Genomic DNA, 19,185 nt, shown 5'->3' on the forward strand with positions numbered 1-19,185 from the left:
AACTCTTTAGAAGAACCATATGAAATGGAGATGAACAATCTAACATATAAAGAAGTCAATGTAATGGTCATAAAAATGCTCACTAAACTTGGGATAAGAATGGATAAACACAGAACTTCTACAAAGACAAATAAAATAAAAAAAAAAAAAACAGAACCAATTAGAGCTAAAGAATACAATAAATGAAATGAAAAGTAAACTAGAAGGAAATCAAAGGCAGATTAGGTAATGCAGAAGAACCAAACAGCAATCTGGAAGACTGTGTAGTGGAAATTACCCAAGCTTAATAGCAAAATGAATGAAGAACTTGAAAAAATTAGAATAATTTAAAGGACTTCTGGGACAACATCAAGTGTATATTTGTATATTACGGGTCTCAGAAGGAGTAGGGTCAGAGCAAGGGGTAGAAAACTTATCTGAAGAAATAGTAGCTGAGGGACGCCTGGGTGGCTCAGTGGGTTAAAGCCTCTGCCTTCGGCTCAGGTCATGAACCCAGGATCCTGGGATCCAGCCCTGCACTGGGATCTCTGCTCAGCAGGGAGCCTGTTTCCCCTCCTCTCTCTCTGCCTGCCTCTCTGCCTACTTGTAATCTCTGTCAAATAAATAAATAAAATCTTAAAAAAAAAAAATAAAGCTAGTATGAAGGTTAGAAGACAAAAGCAGGGGTGCCTGGGTGGCTCAGTCATTAAGCATCTGCCTTCGGTGCAGGTCATGATCCCAGGGTCCTGGGATCGAGCCCCACATCAGGCTCCCCGCTGCGTGGGAAGCCTGCTCCTCTCTATCCCACTCCCCCTGCTTGTGTTCTCTCTCTCTCGCTCACTCTCTCTGTCAAATAAATAATCTTAAAAATAAAAAGCAATGAAGTGAACTGTACCTACAATAATTAGTTATGGGGCAAAATATGACATCAAAAACAAAAAAAACCCCATGGTGATAGGGAGTGTTTTAGAATGTATTCAAATTCATGTTGACCATTAACTTAATATAGACCACCATAATTAGAGTGTTATATAGGAACTTCATGGTAACCACAAACCCAAAATCTGTAATAGGTACACAACAAATAAAAAGACAGCCAACCATAACAGTAAGGAAAGTCATCAAATCACAGAAAAAAGAAAAAACAGAACTATAAAAACTAGGAAATAGTAACAAAATGGCAATAAGTACCTACCTGTCATAAATACATGAAATGTAAATGGACTAAATGCTCAAAAAAAGACAGAGAACAGAATGGATAAAAAGCCAACACCCATCTACATGCTGCCCATGAGACTCACTTCAGACCTAAAGACACACACAAGCTGAAAATAAAGGGATGGAAAAAAGATACTCCATGCAAATGAAGTGAAAAGAAAGGTGGAGTAGCAATACATATATCAGACAAAATAAACTTTATGTGAAAGCCCATAATGTGACAAATAAGGGCATTACATAATGATGAAGAAATCAATACAAGAGGATATAACAGTTGTAAATACATATAAGCACCCAATGTAGAAGCAACTAAATATATAAAGCAAGTATATATCCCTAATAAATGTAAAGGGAGTAAATGACAGTAATGCAAGAGCAGGGACATCAATAACCCACTTATGCCAATGAATAGATCATCCAGACAGAAAATCAATAAGGAAAAAGTGAACTTAAACAACACATTAGACCAGAGGGATTTAACATATATACAGATCATTCCATCCCCAAACAGCAAACTACATATTATTTTCAATTGCACATGGAATATTCTTGAGAATAGCTCACATGTTAGACCACAAAACAAATCTCAATAAATTTAAGACTGAAACCATATCAAACATCTTTCCAACTACACTGGTAAAAAAATAGAAGTCAATTATAAGAAAAAAAAACACAACAGAAAAAACACAAACATATGGAGGCTAAACAACATGCTATAAAATAACCAGTGGGTCAACAAAGAAATCAAAGAGTAAATTAAAAATTAACACAAATAAAAATGGAAACAGAACATTCCAAAATCTATGGGTTGCAGCAAAAGCAGTTCCAAGAAGAAAGTTTAGAGCAATATATGCCTACCTCAAAAAATAAGAAAAATGTACAATCATGTAATCTTATACCTAAAAGAATTAGAAAAAGAAAAACAAAGCCCACAGTTAATTGAAGAAAATATTCTAAAGACAAGAGCTGAAATAAATAAAAGAGTAAAAAAATTAGAAAAGATCAATGAAACTAAAAACTGCTTCTCTGAAAATATAAACTAAATTAATCAACCTTTAGCCAAATTCATCAAGGAAAAAAAGAGAGACGCCTAAATAAATAAAATTAAAGATGAAAGAGAGGTTAAAACTAACACCACAGAAATACATAGGATTATAAGAGACTACTATGAAAAATTATATGCCAACAAATTGGACAACCTAGAAGAAATGAAATATGCAATCTTACAAGAATGAGTCAGGAAGAAACAAAATCTTAACACACCAATTACTAATAATTATATTGAATGAGTAATCAAAAAGCTCTTGACAAACAAAAGTCCAGGATCAGTGGGTTCCCACGTGAATTCTACCAAACATTTTAGAGTTAATACCTACTCTTCTCAAACTACTCTAAAAAATTTAAGAGAAAGGAATACTTCCAAATTCATTCTACAAGGTCAGCATTACTTTGGTATCAAAAACAAAAACACTACAAAAAAAAAGAAAATACAGGCCAATAACCCTGATAAACCCTGATGCAAAATTCCTCAACAGAATACTAGCAAAATGAATTCAACAATACGTTAAAAGAATCATATCCCACGATCAAGTGGGATTTATTCCAGGGATGCAAGGATGGTTCAATATTCACAAATAAAAGCAAATGGCAAAATTCAACAGTCATTTATGGTAAAAACTCTCAATAAAGTATGTATAGGTGGAAGATATCTCTAAATAATACAGGGTATATCTGACAAACCCATAGCTAACATCATATTCAATGGTGAAAAACTGAGAGTTTCTCCTCCATGATCAGGACAAAACACTGATGTCCACTCTTGCCAGTTTATTCAATATGGTTCTGGAAATCCTAGTCACAGCAATTAAATAAGAAAAAGAAATAAGAGGCATCTAAAATGGAAAGGAAGAAGTAAACTATCACTGTTTCCTCATAATATAATACTATATATAGAAAACCCTGAAGTTTTTAAAATTTAAATTCAAATTCAATTAGCCAACATATAGTACATCATCAGTTTCAGATGTAATGTTTAATAATTCATCAGTTGCATATAACACCCAGTTAGAAAAACCTAAAGATTCTACCAAAAAGCTATTAGAATAAATGATTTCAGTAAATTTGCAGGATATAAAATTGATAGAAATCTGTTGGTATTTCTATATACTAATAATGAAGTAGCAGAAAGAGAAATTAAGAAAACAATCCCATTTACAATCATACCAAGAGAATAAAATACAGGAATATATTTAAACAAGGAAGTGAAAGACCTGTACTCTGAAAACTTTGAGACACTGATGAAATAAATCAAAGATGACACAAATAAGTGAAAAGATATATTGTGCTCATGGATTTGAAGATTTAATATTGTTAAAATATCCATACTACTCAAAGTAACCTACAGATTCAATGTAGTCTCAATCTACATTGGCGTTTTTAATAGAACTAGTACAAATGAATCCTAAAACTTGTATGGAACCACATAAGACTTTGAATAGCCAAACCAATCTTGAGAAAGAACAAAGCTGGAGGTATCACATTCCCAGATTTCAAACTATACTATAAAACTATAATAATCCAAACAGTATGGTGTTGGCTCAAATATATTTAGACCAGTGGAACAGAATATAAAGCCCAGAAATATACCTACATATGTTCAATAATCTATGACAAAGGAGGCAAGAATATACAATGATAATCTCTTCAACAAATGATGTTGGGAAAATTGGACATGCAAATGAATAAACTGGACCACTTTTTATACACAAAAATAAACTCCAAATGGATTAAAGACCTAAATGTAAGACATGAAACCCCAAACTCCTAAAACAAAACTGGCAGTTTACTGGCAGTAAACTTAGATATCAGTCTTAGCAAGACTTTTTGGATCTGTCTCCTCAGACATGACAACAAAAGCAAAAATAAACTACCAGGTGTATGTCAAACTAAAAAGCTTTTATACACAGTAATATAATATCCACAAAACAAAAAGGCAAGCTACAGAATAGGAAAGATATCTGCAAATGCTATCTCCCGTAAGAGGTTAATATCCAAAATATATAAAGAACTCTTAGAACTCAACACCAAAGATGATCCACAAACAGTTCAATTAAAAAATGGGTAGAGAACCTGAATACACATTTTTCCAAGGAGCATATACAGCTGGCCAACAGACAGATGAAAAAAATGTTCACCATCTCTCATCATCAAGGGAAATGCAAATCAAAACCACAATGAGTTACCACCTCACACCTGTCAGAACAGCTAATATAAAAAGACAAGAAATAAAAAACTTTGGCAAGGATGTGAAAAAAAAGGCAACCCAAGTTCAATGCTGGTGAAAATGTAATTTGGTGTAGCCACTATGGAAAACAGAGTGGAAGTTCCTAAAAAAATTAAAAATAGAAATACCTTACAATCCAGCAAATCCATTTATGTATATTTATCCAAAGAAAATGAAAATACTAATTCAAAAAGATATATGCACACCATCTCCACTCCAGCATTATTTATAATAGCCAAGATATGGAAGCAACCTAAGTGTCCATCAATAGATGGATAAAGAAGATGTAGTATATAAATAAAATGGAATGTTACTCAGCCATAAAAAAAGAATGAAATCTTACCATTTGTGGTAACATGGATGGACCTAGAGGGAATTATGCTAAGTGAAATTAAATCAGAGAAAACCAAATGCCATATGATTCTACATTTATATGGAGAAACAAAGGGGGATGTGGGTGGTGCAGTTGGTTAAGCTTCTGACTCTTGGTTTTGGTTCAGGTCGTGATCTCACGGTTATGACATTGAGCCCTGCGTCAGGCTCCACACTCAACATGGAATCTGCTTGACATCCCTCTTCCTCTGCCCCTCCTGCTCATGGTTGCTAGAGGGGAGAGGAGTAGGGGTGTGAATAAAATAGGTGAAAAGAAGTACAAACTTCCAGTTGTGAAATAAGTTAAGTCACAGGATGTAAAGCAAAGCATAGGGAATAGAGTAAAAAATATTGTAATATATTTGTGTGCTGACAGTTGATAACTAGACTTATCCTGATGTGATAGTCATTTCACAATGTATATAAATGTTGAATCACTGTTTTACAACTGACACATAATATTGTATGTGAACTACACTTCAATTAAAAAAAGATTAAGAGAAACATATTAGAAAATTGGGGGGAAAAAACATCCTAAGTTTTTACTCTGTAATACTATAATAAGATACAGCTATACTCTGAGATCATGATTCCTTTCACCAAAACTTTTTACCTGAAACTCCTCTGCAAAATAATCACAGCAGATGGAAGCTTCTTTAATCTCTTTCTAGTTTGGAAACCCTTCCAATAAGCTTGAATCAAGCAAGCTGCTTGATGTAGTTTCTGAAATTAAAGGCCAGAATTAATTTAGAGGCATCTCCATGAAAGTCTTTTTTAGAAGTCAACAACCTAAAATATCAACTTAAAATAATGCACAAGTATTAATCTCTATCTCTAATAAACTGGGCAAGAGGCAACAATTTCATAGGTCTAGGACAGGTAATGTCTAAGAATATTAAACTTGATCTCCCAAAGGAGATACATTAGGCTCTCAGACAGTATCTAAAATGTATTCAAGATAGTTTGATTAGGGGCACCTGGGTGGCTCAATGGGTTAAAGATAGTTTGATTAGCTCTGAATTCTCCTTAATATCCCTTCCACTCCTTTTATCAGGATTTTATAGCTCTGCTTATTTAATGCTTCACCCTCTTTGTTTGACTTCTCATGCTGGGTCTCACTTATTCAAGCATTCAAGGGGATGAAGAACTCTGAACAGGATGGAAAAAAGGGCTCTACGGTTAAAAACTTGGTTCTATAAAAACCCCTTCCCCGATCAAACTATGACTGGTCTGAATGTTGAGGGGAGATAAATAAAGAAAGAGGAAGAGACAGCAAATAAAAGATTCAAGAGGCTACCAGTCTCCAGTATTTTCAAACTAAAATGTTTACTGAAATGTTAGCATATATGCAAATTATTTTTATAATTTATTACCTGTTCTTCTACTTCCTGATAGACCTTAGGGGTTAAAAGGGCAATGAGCTGTCCAAGTTCTTGACTGAACTCTGTCCCAGGTTCATATTTATTTAGAAGACTTCTGAGTCCTGAAATGGAGTAACAAAGGTATAACAGTTAATAATAAAATATGATTTGTTATCTAATCAGTATTAATTAGAGGTTATAAAGTCTGATTTAGAAACAAATGAATATTACAGCAAAATTAATCACATGACTTTCCTTTTCTCAAAGACTTCTAGATTGAGGTCTTTAGGATATTTCTCCATCCTAAGAGTTTTTATGTGCCCACATGTAGGATCTGAGGCAAAAACCTATTCAGCATCTTTAAATTAAAAAAAGGTAAGTGGGGGCGCCTGGGTGGCTCAGTGGGTTAAGCCGCTGCCTTCGGCTCAGGTCATGATCTCAGGGTCCTGGGATCGAGTCCCGCATCAGGCTCTCTGCTCAGTGGGGAGCCTGCTTCCTCCTCTCTCTCTCTCTCTGCCTGCCTCTCTGCCTACTTGTGATCTCTCTCTGTCAAATAAATAAATAAAATCTTTAAAAAAAAAAAAGGTAAGTGGAACCATTTGTGTTTTTTTAAAAGATTCTATTTATTCATTTGACAGAGAGATAGAGACAGTGAGAGAGGGAACAGAATCAGGGGGAGCAGGAGAGGTAGAAGCAGGTTTCCCGCTGAGTAGAGAGCCTGAGGCAGGGCTTGACCCCAGGACCCTGGGATCATAACCTGAGCCAAAGGCAGAGGCTCAATGACTGAGCCACCCCGGCACCCCTGGAATCACTGTTTTAAGTCAAAGAGTGGAGATAATTTTTTTCCTGTTTGAAAATAAATATCTTAAACTGAAACATTTTTTAAAAGATAATAACATACTGAGCAAATGCCTACACTGTGGAAGCATTTAAACAGGTTATTATTAGTCATTCTTAAAATTATTGCTAAATAAAAATATAGTATTATATGTAATTTGGGGCAAATCAATAGGTTACTAAGCAATTATTATAGAAGTGCCACAAATACCGCATTTTCATCATAAAATAAAACACAGTAGTAGTATAAGATATAAAGTACTATTTATAAGCACATTGGAATAATGTATTATAATGTATATATTCAATATAAATAAAGTAAAATGCCCTTGGAGTGTATAATTGGGGAAGCCACTATATGGATCTGTCCATGTCTTTATACTCTCTTTAAAACTCAAGTTCTCATATTCTGTAAAATATCTTGAAGAAATTGAGTAAGTTCTATTGAGAAAAGAAAGGGAGAAGAACTGTTCAGGTGAAATTCCTTTATAATGAAGTCTGTTGGACATTCATATTTCTATAGAAGAAATCTAACTATGGAATTTAAAAATATGTATCTGACACAATATCAAATAATTCTATTAGTCCCACCTTCTTTCCCTCTCTATTCCTATAACATAACATAATTATAATGTTCAAAGTAATGACTGATACAAGGTAAGTTACTAAATAGTGCCTTCCAGGGGCGCCTGGGTGGCTCGGTGGATTAAAACCTCTGCCTTTGGCTCAGGTCATGATCCCAGGGTCCTGGGATCGAGCCCTGCATTGGGCTCTCTGCTCAGTGGGGAGCCTGCTTCCTCCTCTCTCTCTGCCTGGCCTCTTTGCCTACTTGTGATCTCTGTCAAATAAATAAATAAAATCTTTAAAAAAAATTTTTAAATCTAAAATTCAAATAAATAAATAAATAAATAGTGCCTTCCAAATCTTCAAGCATGTTTTGAAGGCCCATGTAGTTGGGTCCTAAATGTAATGTTCTAATCTTTAAAAATTTCCACATAATATGGTCTGGTGTTAGTAAGTATACACATTTGATTCTGGAGATGAAGAATCCCCATCACTATTTGACCACTAAATCATGTTCCTTAAATTAATATTATACTGCCTGTTAACAACTGGAATAAAAATAAAAACCTTAAAAAAAAATTGGAATTTTGTTTTCCATAGAACAGAAATAATGGTTCCAGAAACCATTATTTCTTTTTGAGAATCTACAGGAAAGAAAGAATATATGCACTACCTTTGTAGCAGGCACTTAATCTCAGTAAAATCAAAATTTCCTGATGGGATTCAGTCATCAGCAATAAGAGCTTTGTAGCAGTACTTCTTATGACTGGGCTAGGAGTTGACAAAAGCTTAAAAACAACTTCATCTAAAATTGAATGCAGAGTTTTTCCTTCTATTCGGAGTAGGTCACCACTAACAGACAAAATAAAAAGAAGGAATATACCATTAATGATGGATGCAGAGGTAACATAAAAAATTAAACATAAAAATTCTAGCAACTTGATGCTTAACTGTGCCAGCATGCAAGCAGATAACGCATTTTTTAAAGATATAGCATAGTTCCAAGGACACATCACATTAAACCAATTACTATTTATTGAATTTCTACTGTGTCTAAGGCACTATGCTAGGTAAAACGGAATACAAAGCAGCTAAATGCCCTATCCTATGAAAAACCTGCAGTCAAATTGCAGAGGAAAGATAAATGTACAAAATGTTAAATAATGATTCAAAAACTTCAACAATAAGAGGAAAATCACAAAACAGTACATGGTCCATTGCTTAATGATGTATAAAGACAAAAATTCCACAGATATTCAATTATCATGGACTTAACATAGAAGGAATTTACCTTTCCTTAGGTATTTTCTTCATTATACTAACAACTAACACCTTGTGTTACCAATGATATGAAAACTTATCTGGAACTTAGAAATAGTCAAAAGAAATCACTGCATGTCTTTTACTCACCACCCCCACCCCCAGTCCCCCAGTAAGGAATATGTAAGCAGAGGTTGGCTTATAGAAAACAAGTAACAATGATTCTTTTCTGAGAGCAATGCAAATAGAGTCTCACTCAATAATACAAATCGATTTTAGCCAGTAGAAAAAGTTAACTGTAAAGGTTACTATTTATTGTTTTTTTAGCTATTAGCAAATTCATTTCTACATTCCTTTGACAAACCACTCTATAAATCTCCCCTCCTCAAATTCTCCTTTGAACCTATATAAACATCTTACTGGTTCCTTCATTAATAGCTGAGCTGAATAAAAATTTTTTGCAATTGATCTACTTTCTGACACTATAAATTAGTTCACATTTTCTAGAACTTTATACAAATGGAATCATACAGTATGTATTTTTTTTGCCTGACGTCTTTCACTCAGCACAATTATTTTGATATTCACCTGTACTGCTACATGTTATGAACATGAATGAGTGAATAGTTCATTCCTTTTTTTTCCTGCTGAGTAGTAGCCTATTGTATGGATATACCATATAGTTCGTTCACCCCTAATGGACAATGGAGTTGTTTCTAGTCATTGGCTATTATAGATAAAACTATTAACATTTGTATACAAGTCTTTGTATGGACATATGGTTTCATTTTTCTCCAGCAAATACCTAGAAGTGGAATAGATAGATAATATGGTAGACACACGCTTATAAGAAAATGTCAAACTACCTTCCAAAATTTTATCACTCCCACTAGCAGCACTTGATTCCTCCATATTCTTGTCAACACTTGGGTCAATGTATTAAATTTTAGCTGTTTAACAAGCGTAGAGTGGTGGGCGCCTGGATGGCTCAGTTGGCTGAGTGATTGCCTTTGGCTCAGGTCCTGATCCTGGAGTCCCGGGATGGAGTCCCACATTGGGCTCCCTGCTTGGCAGGGAGCCCGCTTCTCCCACTGACCTCCCTCCTCTCATCTCTCTCATTCTCTCTCTCTCTCAAGTAAATAAATAAAATCTTAAAAAAACAAAAAAAAACAAAAAAAAACCCCAACAACAACAAAATCCCAAGCGTATAGTGGTATCACCCTAATGACTAGTGTTGCTGAACATCTTTGTGTGTGTGTGTGTGTGTGTGTGCGTGTTTTAAGATCTTATGTATTTATTTGTCAGAGAAAGAGAGCATGAGCAGGGGGAGCGGCAGACAGAGGCAGAGGGAGAAGCAGGCTTCCTGCCAAGCAAGGAGCCTGATGTGGGACTCGATCTCGGGACCCTGGAATCATGACCAGAGCTGAAGATAGACACTTAACTGACAAATCCACCCAGGCATCCCTTTCTGTGTGCTTATTTGCCACTCATGAAGTTCAAATCTTTTGCTTTTTTTTCACAAGGCTTTTTAAAAAATTTTGAGTTTTTTTATATTCCAGATAAAAACACTTGAGCTATATGCTTTCCAAATATTTTCTGCCATTGTGTTTTGTCTTTTTCACTTCTTAAAGTGTCTTTTGAAGAGCAGGCTTAAAATTTTGATGAAGTCTAATCAATTTCTTCTTTCATGGATTTTACTTTTGGTGTCATATCTAAGAATTTAACAAAGTTTATGCAATCCAAAATCATAATGGCTTTCTACTATTTTTCTTCAATAAGTTTTATAATTTATATTTTACATTTAAGTCTATTATCCATTTTGAATTAATTTTTTATTGTTAGTAAGTATAGATCAACATTCTTTTAATATATTTTAAAAATATTTTATTTATTTATTTGACAGAGATCACAAGTAGGCAGAGAGGCAGGCAGAGAGAGAGGGGGAAGCAGGCTCCCTGCTGAACAGAGAGCCCAATGTGGGGCTTGATCCTAGAACCCTGAGATCATGACCTGAGCCGAAGGCAGAGGCTTAACCCACTGAGCCACCCAGGGGCCCCTCTTTTCTTTAAATATTGATAGACAACTGTTACATCATTCTTAAAAAGACTATCCTTTTCCCACTGAATGACATTTACACATCTTAAAAATCAGTTCTTCATATATGTGCAAGTCTATTTCTGGTTTCTATTCTGCTCTATAGATATATTTGCATATTTTTGCATCAACACCTCATTGTCTTAATTAAGATTTTATTTATTTATTTGTCAGAGAGAGAGCACACAAGCAAGGGAAAAGACAGGCAGAGAAAGAAACAGACTCCCTGCTGAGCAAGGAGACCAATGCAGAACTCGATCCCAGGACCCTGGGATCATGACCTGAGCCAAAGACAAGATGCTTAACGGACTGAGCCACCCAAGCATCCCTCATTTTCCTAATTATATTAGCTTTATAAAGTCTTAAAATTGGGTAGTGTTAGCTCTCCAACTTTTTTCATGTTCAAAGTTAGACTATTTTATATTCTAGGCCCTTTGATTTTCATATGAAATCAGTATGTCAAGTTCTACAGAAATGAGATTTTGAGTGGGACTGTATTTAAAATATATATCAATTTAGAGAGAACGGAGATCTTAATAATGTACTACTCATCTAGCAACATGGTATATCTTTCCATTTACTTACATATTCTTTAATTCCTCTCAGCAGCATCTTATAGTTTTAAGTGAACAGGTCTTTGCCATCTTTTGTCAGATTTAACCCTACATATTTCATATTTTTATGCTATTTTAAGTTGAATTATCTTAAAATTTCAATTTCTGACATAAAACTTCAATTTATATTTTTATATGGATTTTATATCCTACTACCCTTGCTATACTCACTTATTAGTTTTAGTAGTTTCCTTGAACATTTTGTTGGTTTTTCTACAGAGATGACAATGTCGTCTCCAAATACAGAGAGCTTTGTTTCTTCCTGTCTTTACAAACACCTTTTCTTTTTCTTCTTGACTGTACAGGCTAGAAACTCCAATGTGATGTTGAATAGAAGTGATTGGAGTGCAGATCCTTGTCTTGTCCATAGTCATATAAGGAAAGCATTTAGCACTTTACCATTAAGTAGGTTTTTCCTAGATGCCTTTCAACAGGCTAATAAAGTTCTATCTTCTACTAGCACTATGCTGAAAGTTTTTCTTTTTGAAAAATCAGGAATGGATAATGAATTTTTCAAATGCTTTTCTGTATCTATTAATATAATATGTTTTCCCCTTTTTGTTTTATTAATATGAATTACATTTCTTGACTTCAGAATGTTATACCAGCCCTGAATTCCTGGGATAAAGGCAACTTATTCAAAATACATTAACCTTTTTTTAAAAAGATTTTATTTACTTATTTGAGGGGGGAAGCATGACCAGGGGGAGGGGCAGAGGGAGAACAGACTCCTGGCTGAGCAGAGTCTGTTTTGAGTCTCAGTTCCAGGCCCCTGGAATCATTACCTGAGTCAAAGTCAGATGCTTAACTGACTGAGCCACCCAAGCACTAAAATGTATTAACTTTTTAATATACTGCTAGGTTTTAATATATTATGTCTTTGGTTTGTTATCAAGTAATGCTGACCTCATTATGAGTTGGGAAGTATTTCCTTCTCTTCAATTTTTCTGGAAGAATTTGTTTAGTAGAATTTACCAGTGAAAAAGCTGTCTAATTATGAAGTTTTCTTTGTGGGAAGTGTTTTAGCTACAAATTCATTTTCTCCATAGTTATAGGCTATTCAGATTACCTACTGCTGCTGCTGCTGCTTTTTTTTTTTCTTCTGTTCCTCTTAAATTTGGTAGTCTGAGTCTTTCAAAGAACTTGTCCATCTTACCTTAACAAGCATAAAGTTGTTCACATTATTTCCTTCTAATATTTTTTAATATCTATTGACTTTATTGTGTTGTCTCCTAATTCCTGACATTGATAGGTTGTATTCTCTTCTTTTTACCCCCGATCAATTTTCTGTTACAGATTTTTTAATTTCACTGACTTTCTCAAAGAACCAGCTTAAGGGTTCATTGATTTTCATTGTTTTCACTATTTTACTGATTTCTGTTTTGATCTTTATAAATTTCTTTCTTCTATTTTAATATTTTATTTTATAAGTAATCTCTAACTCCAATATGGGGCTCGAACTCCCAACCCTAAGGTCAAGAGCCGCACATAATCTACCAACTGAGCCAGCCAGGTGAGTTTTAAGAGGGAATTTAATTCCCTCTTCTTAGTTTCCTAAAGTGGAAGCTGAGGGTAATGATGTGATACTTTTTTTTTTTTCCGAATACAGGTATCCTGTGCTTTTCAAAAGTTTGTATTATACCACTTGACTTCTATGAAATATCTACATTAGTACTTGTTTTTTGCTAATTAAAAGAAATCTGAAAACCACTATCTGTTTTATTTCTTCGGAAAATAAAAAAACATGAAATACTAAAAAAACAAAAACAAACAAACAAAAACAATTATTTTGTAATTTGCCTGTTGTTTGTTTTCTTAGGTAGTAGGGTAAATCCATTTTTATTATTCCATCTCAGTCACAAGTGGAAGTGAAATCTTGATGATTTTAATTCATTAGTTTTTAAGATCCATTTCCTTTAAAATCTATTTGGTACCAGTGCAAGAGGCCAAGATTTTATCGCTTCACTTAGATTACTGTAGCTGCTTCCTCTAATTGCCTTGTCTAAAGTTTTGTCCCCCTTAAATTCTTCCTCCACACAGTAACCTGAGTAATGTAAGTAATAAAATATACTTATTTTTATCTACTTTAAAAATCTTTTAATGATCCCATTACTTATAGGATAAGATTTAATTTCCTTAAGACAGCATATAAACTCTTCATGACTTAAGTCTGAAGAACTTTGCAGCCACCTCCACATGCCAAACTTTAAATACCAGCAATGATGAATTGTACTCACTTTTTATCTTCAGCATGTTGTTTCTTATCTCTGTGCATTTGCTTATATTGTTACCTCTGCCTAGAAATACTGTTTTCTCTTCTTCCTCTCTGGCTAATTTTTCAACCTTGAAGTTTCACCTTAGGTATTACATTCTTCTGGGAGCATCACCCTTCAGCTTGTGATAGAAGCTCCTCTAACACTTGTGCATACTTTTATACTTTCAACTTAGTATGTTATAATATAATTATGTTCATGGGCTGGTCTCTTCCACTACACTGTAAGCTACTTGAAGGCAAGTTTTATATCTTAATCAACTTTGGGAACCCAATGAGAGACATACCATTTGGCACATAACAGATGCATAATAAATCCATATGGAACTGGAAGAGTCAATTATTACAACTGTGCATATTCTTTTTTCCATTTTAAGCTGGAAAACATTGCCCATTAGTTCTTTTATGCCATTCTGAAGCACCTGGTGTAACAGTAAGTTTGCAATTTGCTAAATAAATATATGATTAAGCATTTTTTATTGTGATCCTAATATTTTTCTTCAGAGATCACCATATTTCTTCTCTAAGTCTGAAATTGGTCTAAAATCTTCTTAAGCTCTGAGATACCAATTCAACAATAAACTTCCAGGCTTTGGTGGTATTTTATATTCTTTTCTAAAAGACAGTGGTAATAACAGAGCTCTTGAAGTAACTTGTACAAATCATATGTAATTGATGATTTCAGCAAAACTGGAATAAAACTGGTAATGCTTCTGGACCAAAAGTTAAAAATTATAAATACTTTGATAAATACTTTGTAAAACCAAATCACCTGTTGATCTGTAGTATGCTCTGGAGCAGAGTCATGACTGTAGATCCTATTTGAACATTGTCAGTTTGAAGTAAGTGCAAGAAATGATCACTTTGTAGTACTAAAAGAGAAAAAAAATTAAAATTAAAAGATTCTATGATACAATTGGGGTTCATTTGTCTTTTTAAAACCAGATCAAAGCATGATCATCTGCTAACATTCCTGCTTTTGTATACTTTACAATAAAGAAGATTTTAAGATGGGCAGTTTAAGTAACCGTAAATAAGTCATTCCATTTTATGAAAGGTATAAATAGAAAGCATCCAAAAATACTAAGCTAAGACTCTACTGTAATCTCCCATTAAATAAGAAACAAAATAAAACATATCCTAAATTTGAATCTCTTTCTAGCATTAAATTTCAGTGAATAAAATGAAGTTTCCTATGAAGAAGAGAAAATATGAAGGAATGGAAATGGTACATATGACTGTAAACAGTGGCTTACATCCATAAAATATTGAATTATTTTATACAATGTACCATGTTTGATAATATTTTGTCTTAAATAATAATGAAATTATTACTTACAAAACAACACTTGTTTTTTACTGGTTTATAATTTTTAGGTTCTGAACAGCCAGTTATGAAGACCTGACACTGGATGCTTATTCAAGTTGTTTAACCTCTCAGAACATGTATTTCTTCATCTGTAAAGCTAGAATAGCTCTCTCACAGACTATTGCAGAATGCCCTAGAACAGGGTAGATTCCCAGTAAATGTCAGTTTCTATTCCCTTCTCCATTAATTGATCAGAATTTTAATTAAAGTAGGATCAGGTGGGATGCCTGGGTGGCTCAGTTGGTTAAGCAGCTGCCTTTGGCTCAGGTCGTGATTCCAGCGTCCTGGGATCGAGTCCCAGTCCCAGTGTCCTGGGATCGAGTCCCACATCGAGTCCCACATCGGACTCCTTGCTCCACAGGGAGCCTGGTTCTCCCTCTGACTCTTCCTGCCACTCTGTCTGCCTGTGCTTGCTCTCGCTCTCTCTGACAAATAAATAAATAAAATCTTTAAAAAAAAATAATAAAGTAGGATCAGGTATGCAGACAAGGCATACCTGTAAATACCATCCAAGCTTCCATGAAACTTTACTATTTTCCTTTTTCTCTCCTGAGAGAACATATTTGATTTCTTTCACATATTAATTACTTTCCTATTTACAGAGTCCAAAATTTAATATTTTACTAAAGATCATTTTTGTAACATTTAACAACTTTAAAAAAATCAATTCCACTACTACTAAATATTTCTATGGTTTCTTATTTTCTATTACTTCAATAGTAAAAACATTCTTTTTTATAACTGGGAAAAGTATATTATTTCATTTTTGTCTACTTAAAGATGTTTTATTCATAACTTTTTTAACTCTGAATTCACTGATCTCATGTAGTATGTAGTATATATATATCTTTTTTCTATATTAAAAAAGTTATGCTATAATAATTTAATAAACAGTCATTCCATTTTATTTTTACAATGTTTGCTTTATATTATTATAAAAAATATATACAAATATAATTTATATAATAATATAAATAAAAACTCAATAAAACTTATACTTGGAGCCCTTATTTTGTTTCTCAAGTGTAGTTGTTTCATTAAGTTTCAAATAGCTATTTGGTCTCCCCCAAAAAACTGATACTTTTGCCCATTTAAGCTTTTTATAATGAAAGCTTCAAGCCTACACAAGAGAGAATAATATCATGACTCTGCATGTACCGGTCATTCAACCTTATCAGTGATCAACTTATGGCCAATCTTATGTCTCCTAGCCCATTCATTTCTAGCCTCCCATTTTATTTTGAAGCAAATCCAAGATACCAACTTATTTCATTCACAAGTATTTCAATATATATTCCCAAAAGATATGAATTATTTTAAAATATAACCATTATCTAACCTATATAATCATGATTCCTTAATTTTATCAAATATTCAGTCAGAGCTCCAATTTCCAAATATTATACAGATTTTTAAATTTGTCTGAATCAAGATCCAAATAAGATCCACCCATTGCACATATTATACATTATAATTGGTTATCTTTCAAATTTAATCTATGAATTCCCCCTCTACCATTTTTTCCCCCTTAGGTTTTATTTAGTGACAAAACTATGTCAATTGTCCTTTAAGCTTCCCACAAGCTAGTTTTGTTAATTACATCTGTGGGGTGTAATTTAATGTTTCCCTGACCTTCTATAAATTGGTAATTGGAACTGGGGGATCAAAATGATGCAGGTTTGAATTTTTGACATCTACATTTCATATGTGAGGTTATGATGAGCCATTAGGAGGTACTTCTGAAATTTTGACAGTGATGGATGATTAACTCCTAAATTTGTTCATTCATTAATAGTTGTACACTGGTCATATTCTACCTTTCCTTTCTCACCTATTAGCTGGAATACTTCTATAAAGAGAAATTTCTCCTCGTTGATACATAAGAAAGGGCCAGATAAATGGATTCTTCATTTACCAGTTTTCAAAATGAATTGGTTCTCTAATGATAATTTTTTTAATAGACTCACTATATTTGATGTGTTTCAATCCTCAGCAGTTATTATCCTATTACTGTTTCAAATTTCCCATTTTTGGCTAATAGAAACCTCCTTATTTTGGCTCCTCAGTTCTTTTCACAGACTCCTAATAAACTCTGATTGCATCCTTTTTATCTGGCATTAAAAATACTTCAGGGTTACCTTGCATATTTTTTACCCCAGACATAAGTGTCAGCCTTTTCTCCAAAAAGCGGATTCTTTTTAGAGAGAAAGGTTACTGGAGACCCCAATTTTGTAAATGAATTTCACAACCATTTGGTTTTAATACATTACTGATATTTTAAACCTACAGACTGACCTGAAGAACACTGTCATTTTGTTACAGCTATTATTTAAAAAAAAAAAAAAAAAAAAAAACAAAAAAAAACTGGCTTATTTTAAAAGTTGTATTCAGGTGTTCTCTCTCTTGCTGTCTCTCTTTTTACTAGGTCTTTTACGTTATACTATAGTAAAACTAAGTAATTCATGTTTTTGATAAAAGTTGTTTAAATTGGGAACTTTATTTGTTTCATAAGGGGAAACTAAAAGGCAAAGCTTTAAAAGAAAAGGAAGTACCTAAGTATTGAGAGAGACAGAGACACTGTTCTTTGGGGAATCATCGGACTTGGTTTCTGCATTATCTTCAAATGGATAGAACTCAAATAATGAATCATGGAACACTACATCAAAACCTAATGAGGTACCAGGTGGTGGGTATTAGAGAGGGCATGAATTGCATGGAGCACTGGGTGTGGTGCAAAAATAATGAATACTGTTATGCTGAAAAAAAAAAAAAAACCCAAAAAACAAACAAACAAAAAAGCTCCAAAAAAAACCCCCAAAACTAATGAGGTGGGGCACCTGGGTGGCTCAGTGGGTTAAGCCGCTGCCTTTAGCTTGGGTCATGATCGCAGGGTCGTGTGATCGAGCCCTACATCGGGCTCTCTGCTCAGCCAGGAGCCTGCTTCCTTCTCTCTCTCTCTGCCTGCCTCTTTGCCTGCTTCTGATCTCTCTCTGTCAAATAAATAAATAAAATCTTAAAAAAAAAAAATCCACAGAGAACTATAAAACTATAAACTAAAAGCTATAAAACTAATGCACAGGACGCCTGGGTGTCTCAGTTGGTTAAAAGTCTGCATTGGACTCAGGTCATGATCTCGGGGTCCTGGGATAAAGCCCAGGGTCAGGCTCCCCAGTTAGTGGGGAGTCTGCTTCTGCCTCTCCCTCTGCCCCTTCCCCATCTCTTGTGCACACTCTCAAATAAATAAATAAAATCTTAAAAAAAATAAAACTAAGGTATATTTATATTTCTCAATGTAAGTGCAGAAATATCCTGTAAAATAACTTTCAAGGTCAGTAAAAATTTCAATATATAAAAGCTTACTCTTACATGAATAGACTACGAATTAAGTCATATCTCCTCTGTACAGATTTCTCTCACCGTAAGCCTAAAAAACAGGTGTAATCTTTAGAATTTTGAAAAAATTTTCCCTAAATTGTTAAGATTATCATTAATCCTTATCTTGGATTTGCTAAATAGAAAAAGCTAAGGAGAAAATTATATTTAAGCAATTTTCTCTTTAATATTCACATTGTCAATGCTGGCTATTTAAAGCTGGAATTTCCAAATGGGCTTTTATTTTTTTGCATGTGCAGTTATTTCAATGTAGTTTTGTTTAACTGTGGTTATTTGTAAAGTTAATAGATGTATTTATTTTGAGAAAAAAAATCAAGTTGTTAGTAGGTACTTTACAATGACTATCAGTTACCTAAAAATCTTTCTCTTACCATTGTGGATGAGTTGAACATGGCCTCCCAAGAGCCAGAAGAGAGAATCAGTCACAATTTGGAATGAGTGTAGTAATTCATCTTTTTCTTCACCCTTAATACACACACACAAACCCAATTTACTTTTCTGTAATTGCTTTATTTAAAAAAAAAGAGAAACTTGTCTCTGGGGAGTCAGAGGACCTGGTTCCCTTAGCT

At 33.8% G+C, this 19,185-nt stretch overlaps 1 protein-coding gene across 5 annotated transcripts in view; it reads right to left on the reverse strand.

The window, feature by feature from the left end:
• The window catches only part of IQCB1 (IQ motif containing B1), a 61,954-nt gene that overhangs the window by 33,043 nt on the left and 9,726 nt on the right, over window positions 1-19,185 (reverse strand). For all 5 annotated transcript variants that reach the window (XM_059162801.1, XM_059162802.1, XM_059162804.1 and 2 more), the window contains 5 exons: window positions 18,988-19,081; window positions 14,627-14,726; window positions 8,288-8,466; window positions 6,226-6,335; window positions 5,466-5,575 (listed from right to left, as the gene is read on the reverse strand). In XM_059162801.1, the coding sequence (XP_059018784.1) occupies window positions 5,466-5,575; window positions 6,226-6,335; window positions 8,288-8,466; window positions 14,627-14,726; window positions 18,988-19,081 (593 nt within the window). The remainder of the gene's footprint in view (window positions 1-5,465; window positions 5,576-6,225; window positions 6,336-8,287; window positions 8,467-14,626; window positions 14,727-18,987; window positions 19,082-19,185) is intronic.

This window comes from Mustela lutreola, chromosome 2 (genome assembly GCF_030435805.1).
Source record: "Mustela lutreola isolate mMusLut2 chromosome 2, mMusLut2.pri, whole genome shotgun sequence".
In the NCBI taxonomy this organism is placed as follows: Eukaryota; Metazoa; Chordata; class Mammalia; order Carnivora; family Mustelidae; genus Mustela; species Mustela lutreola.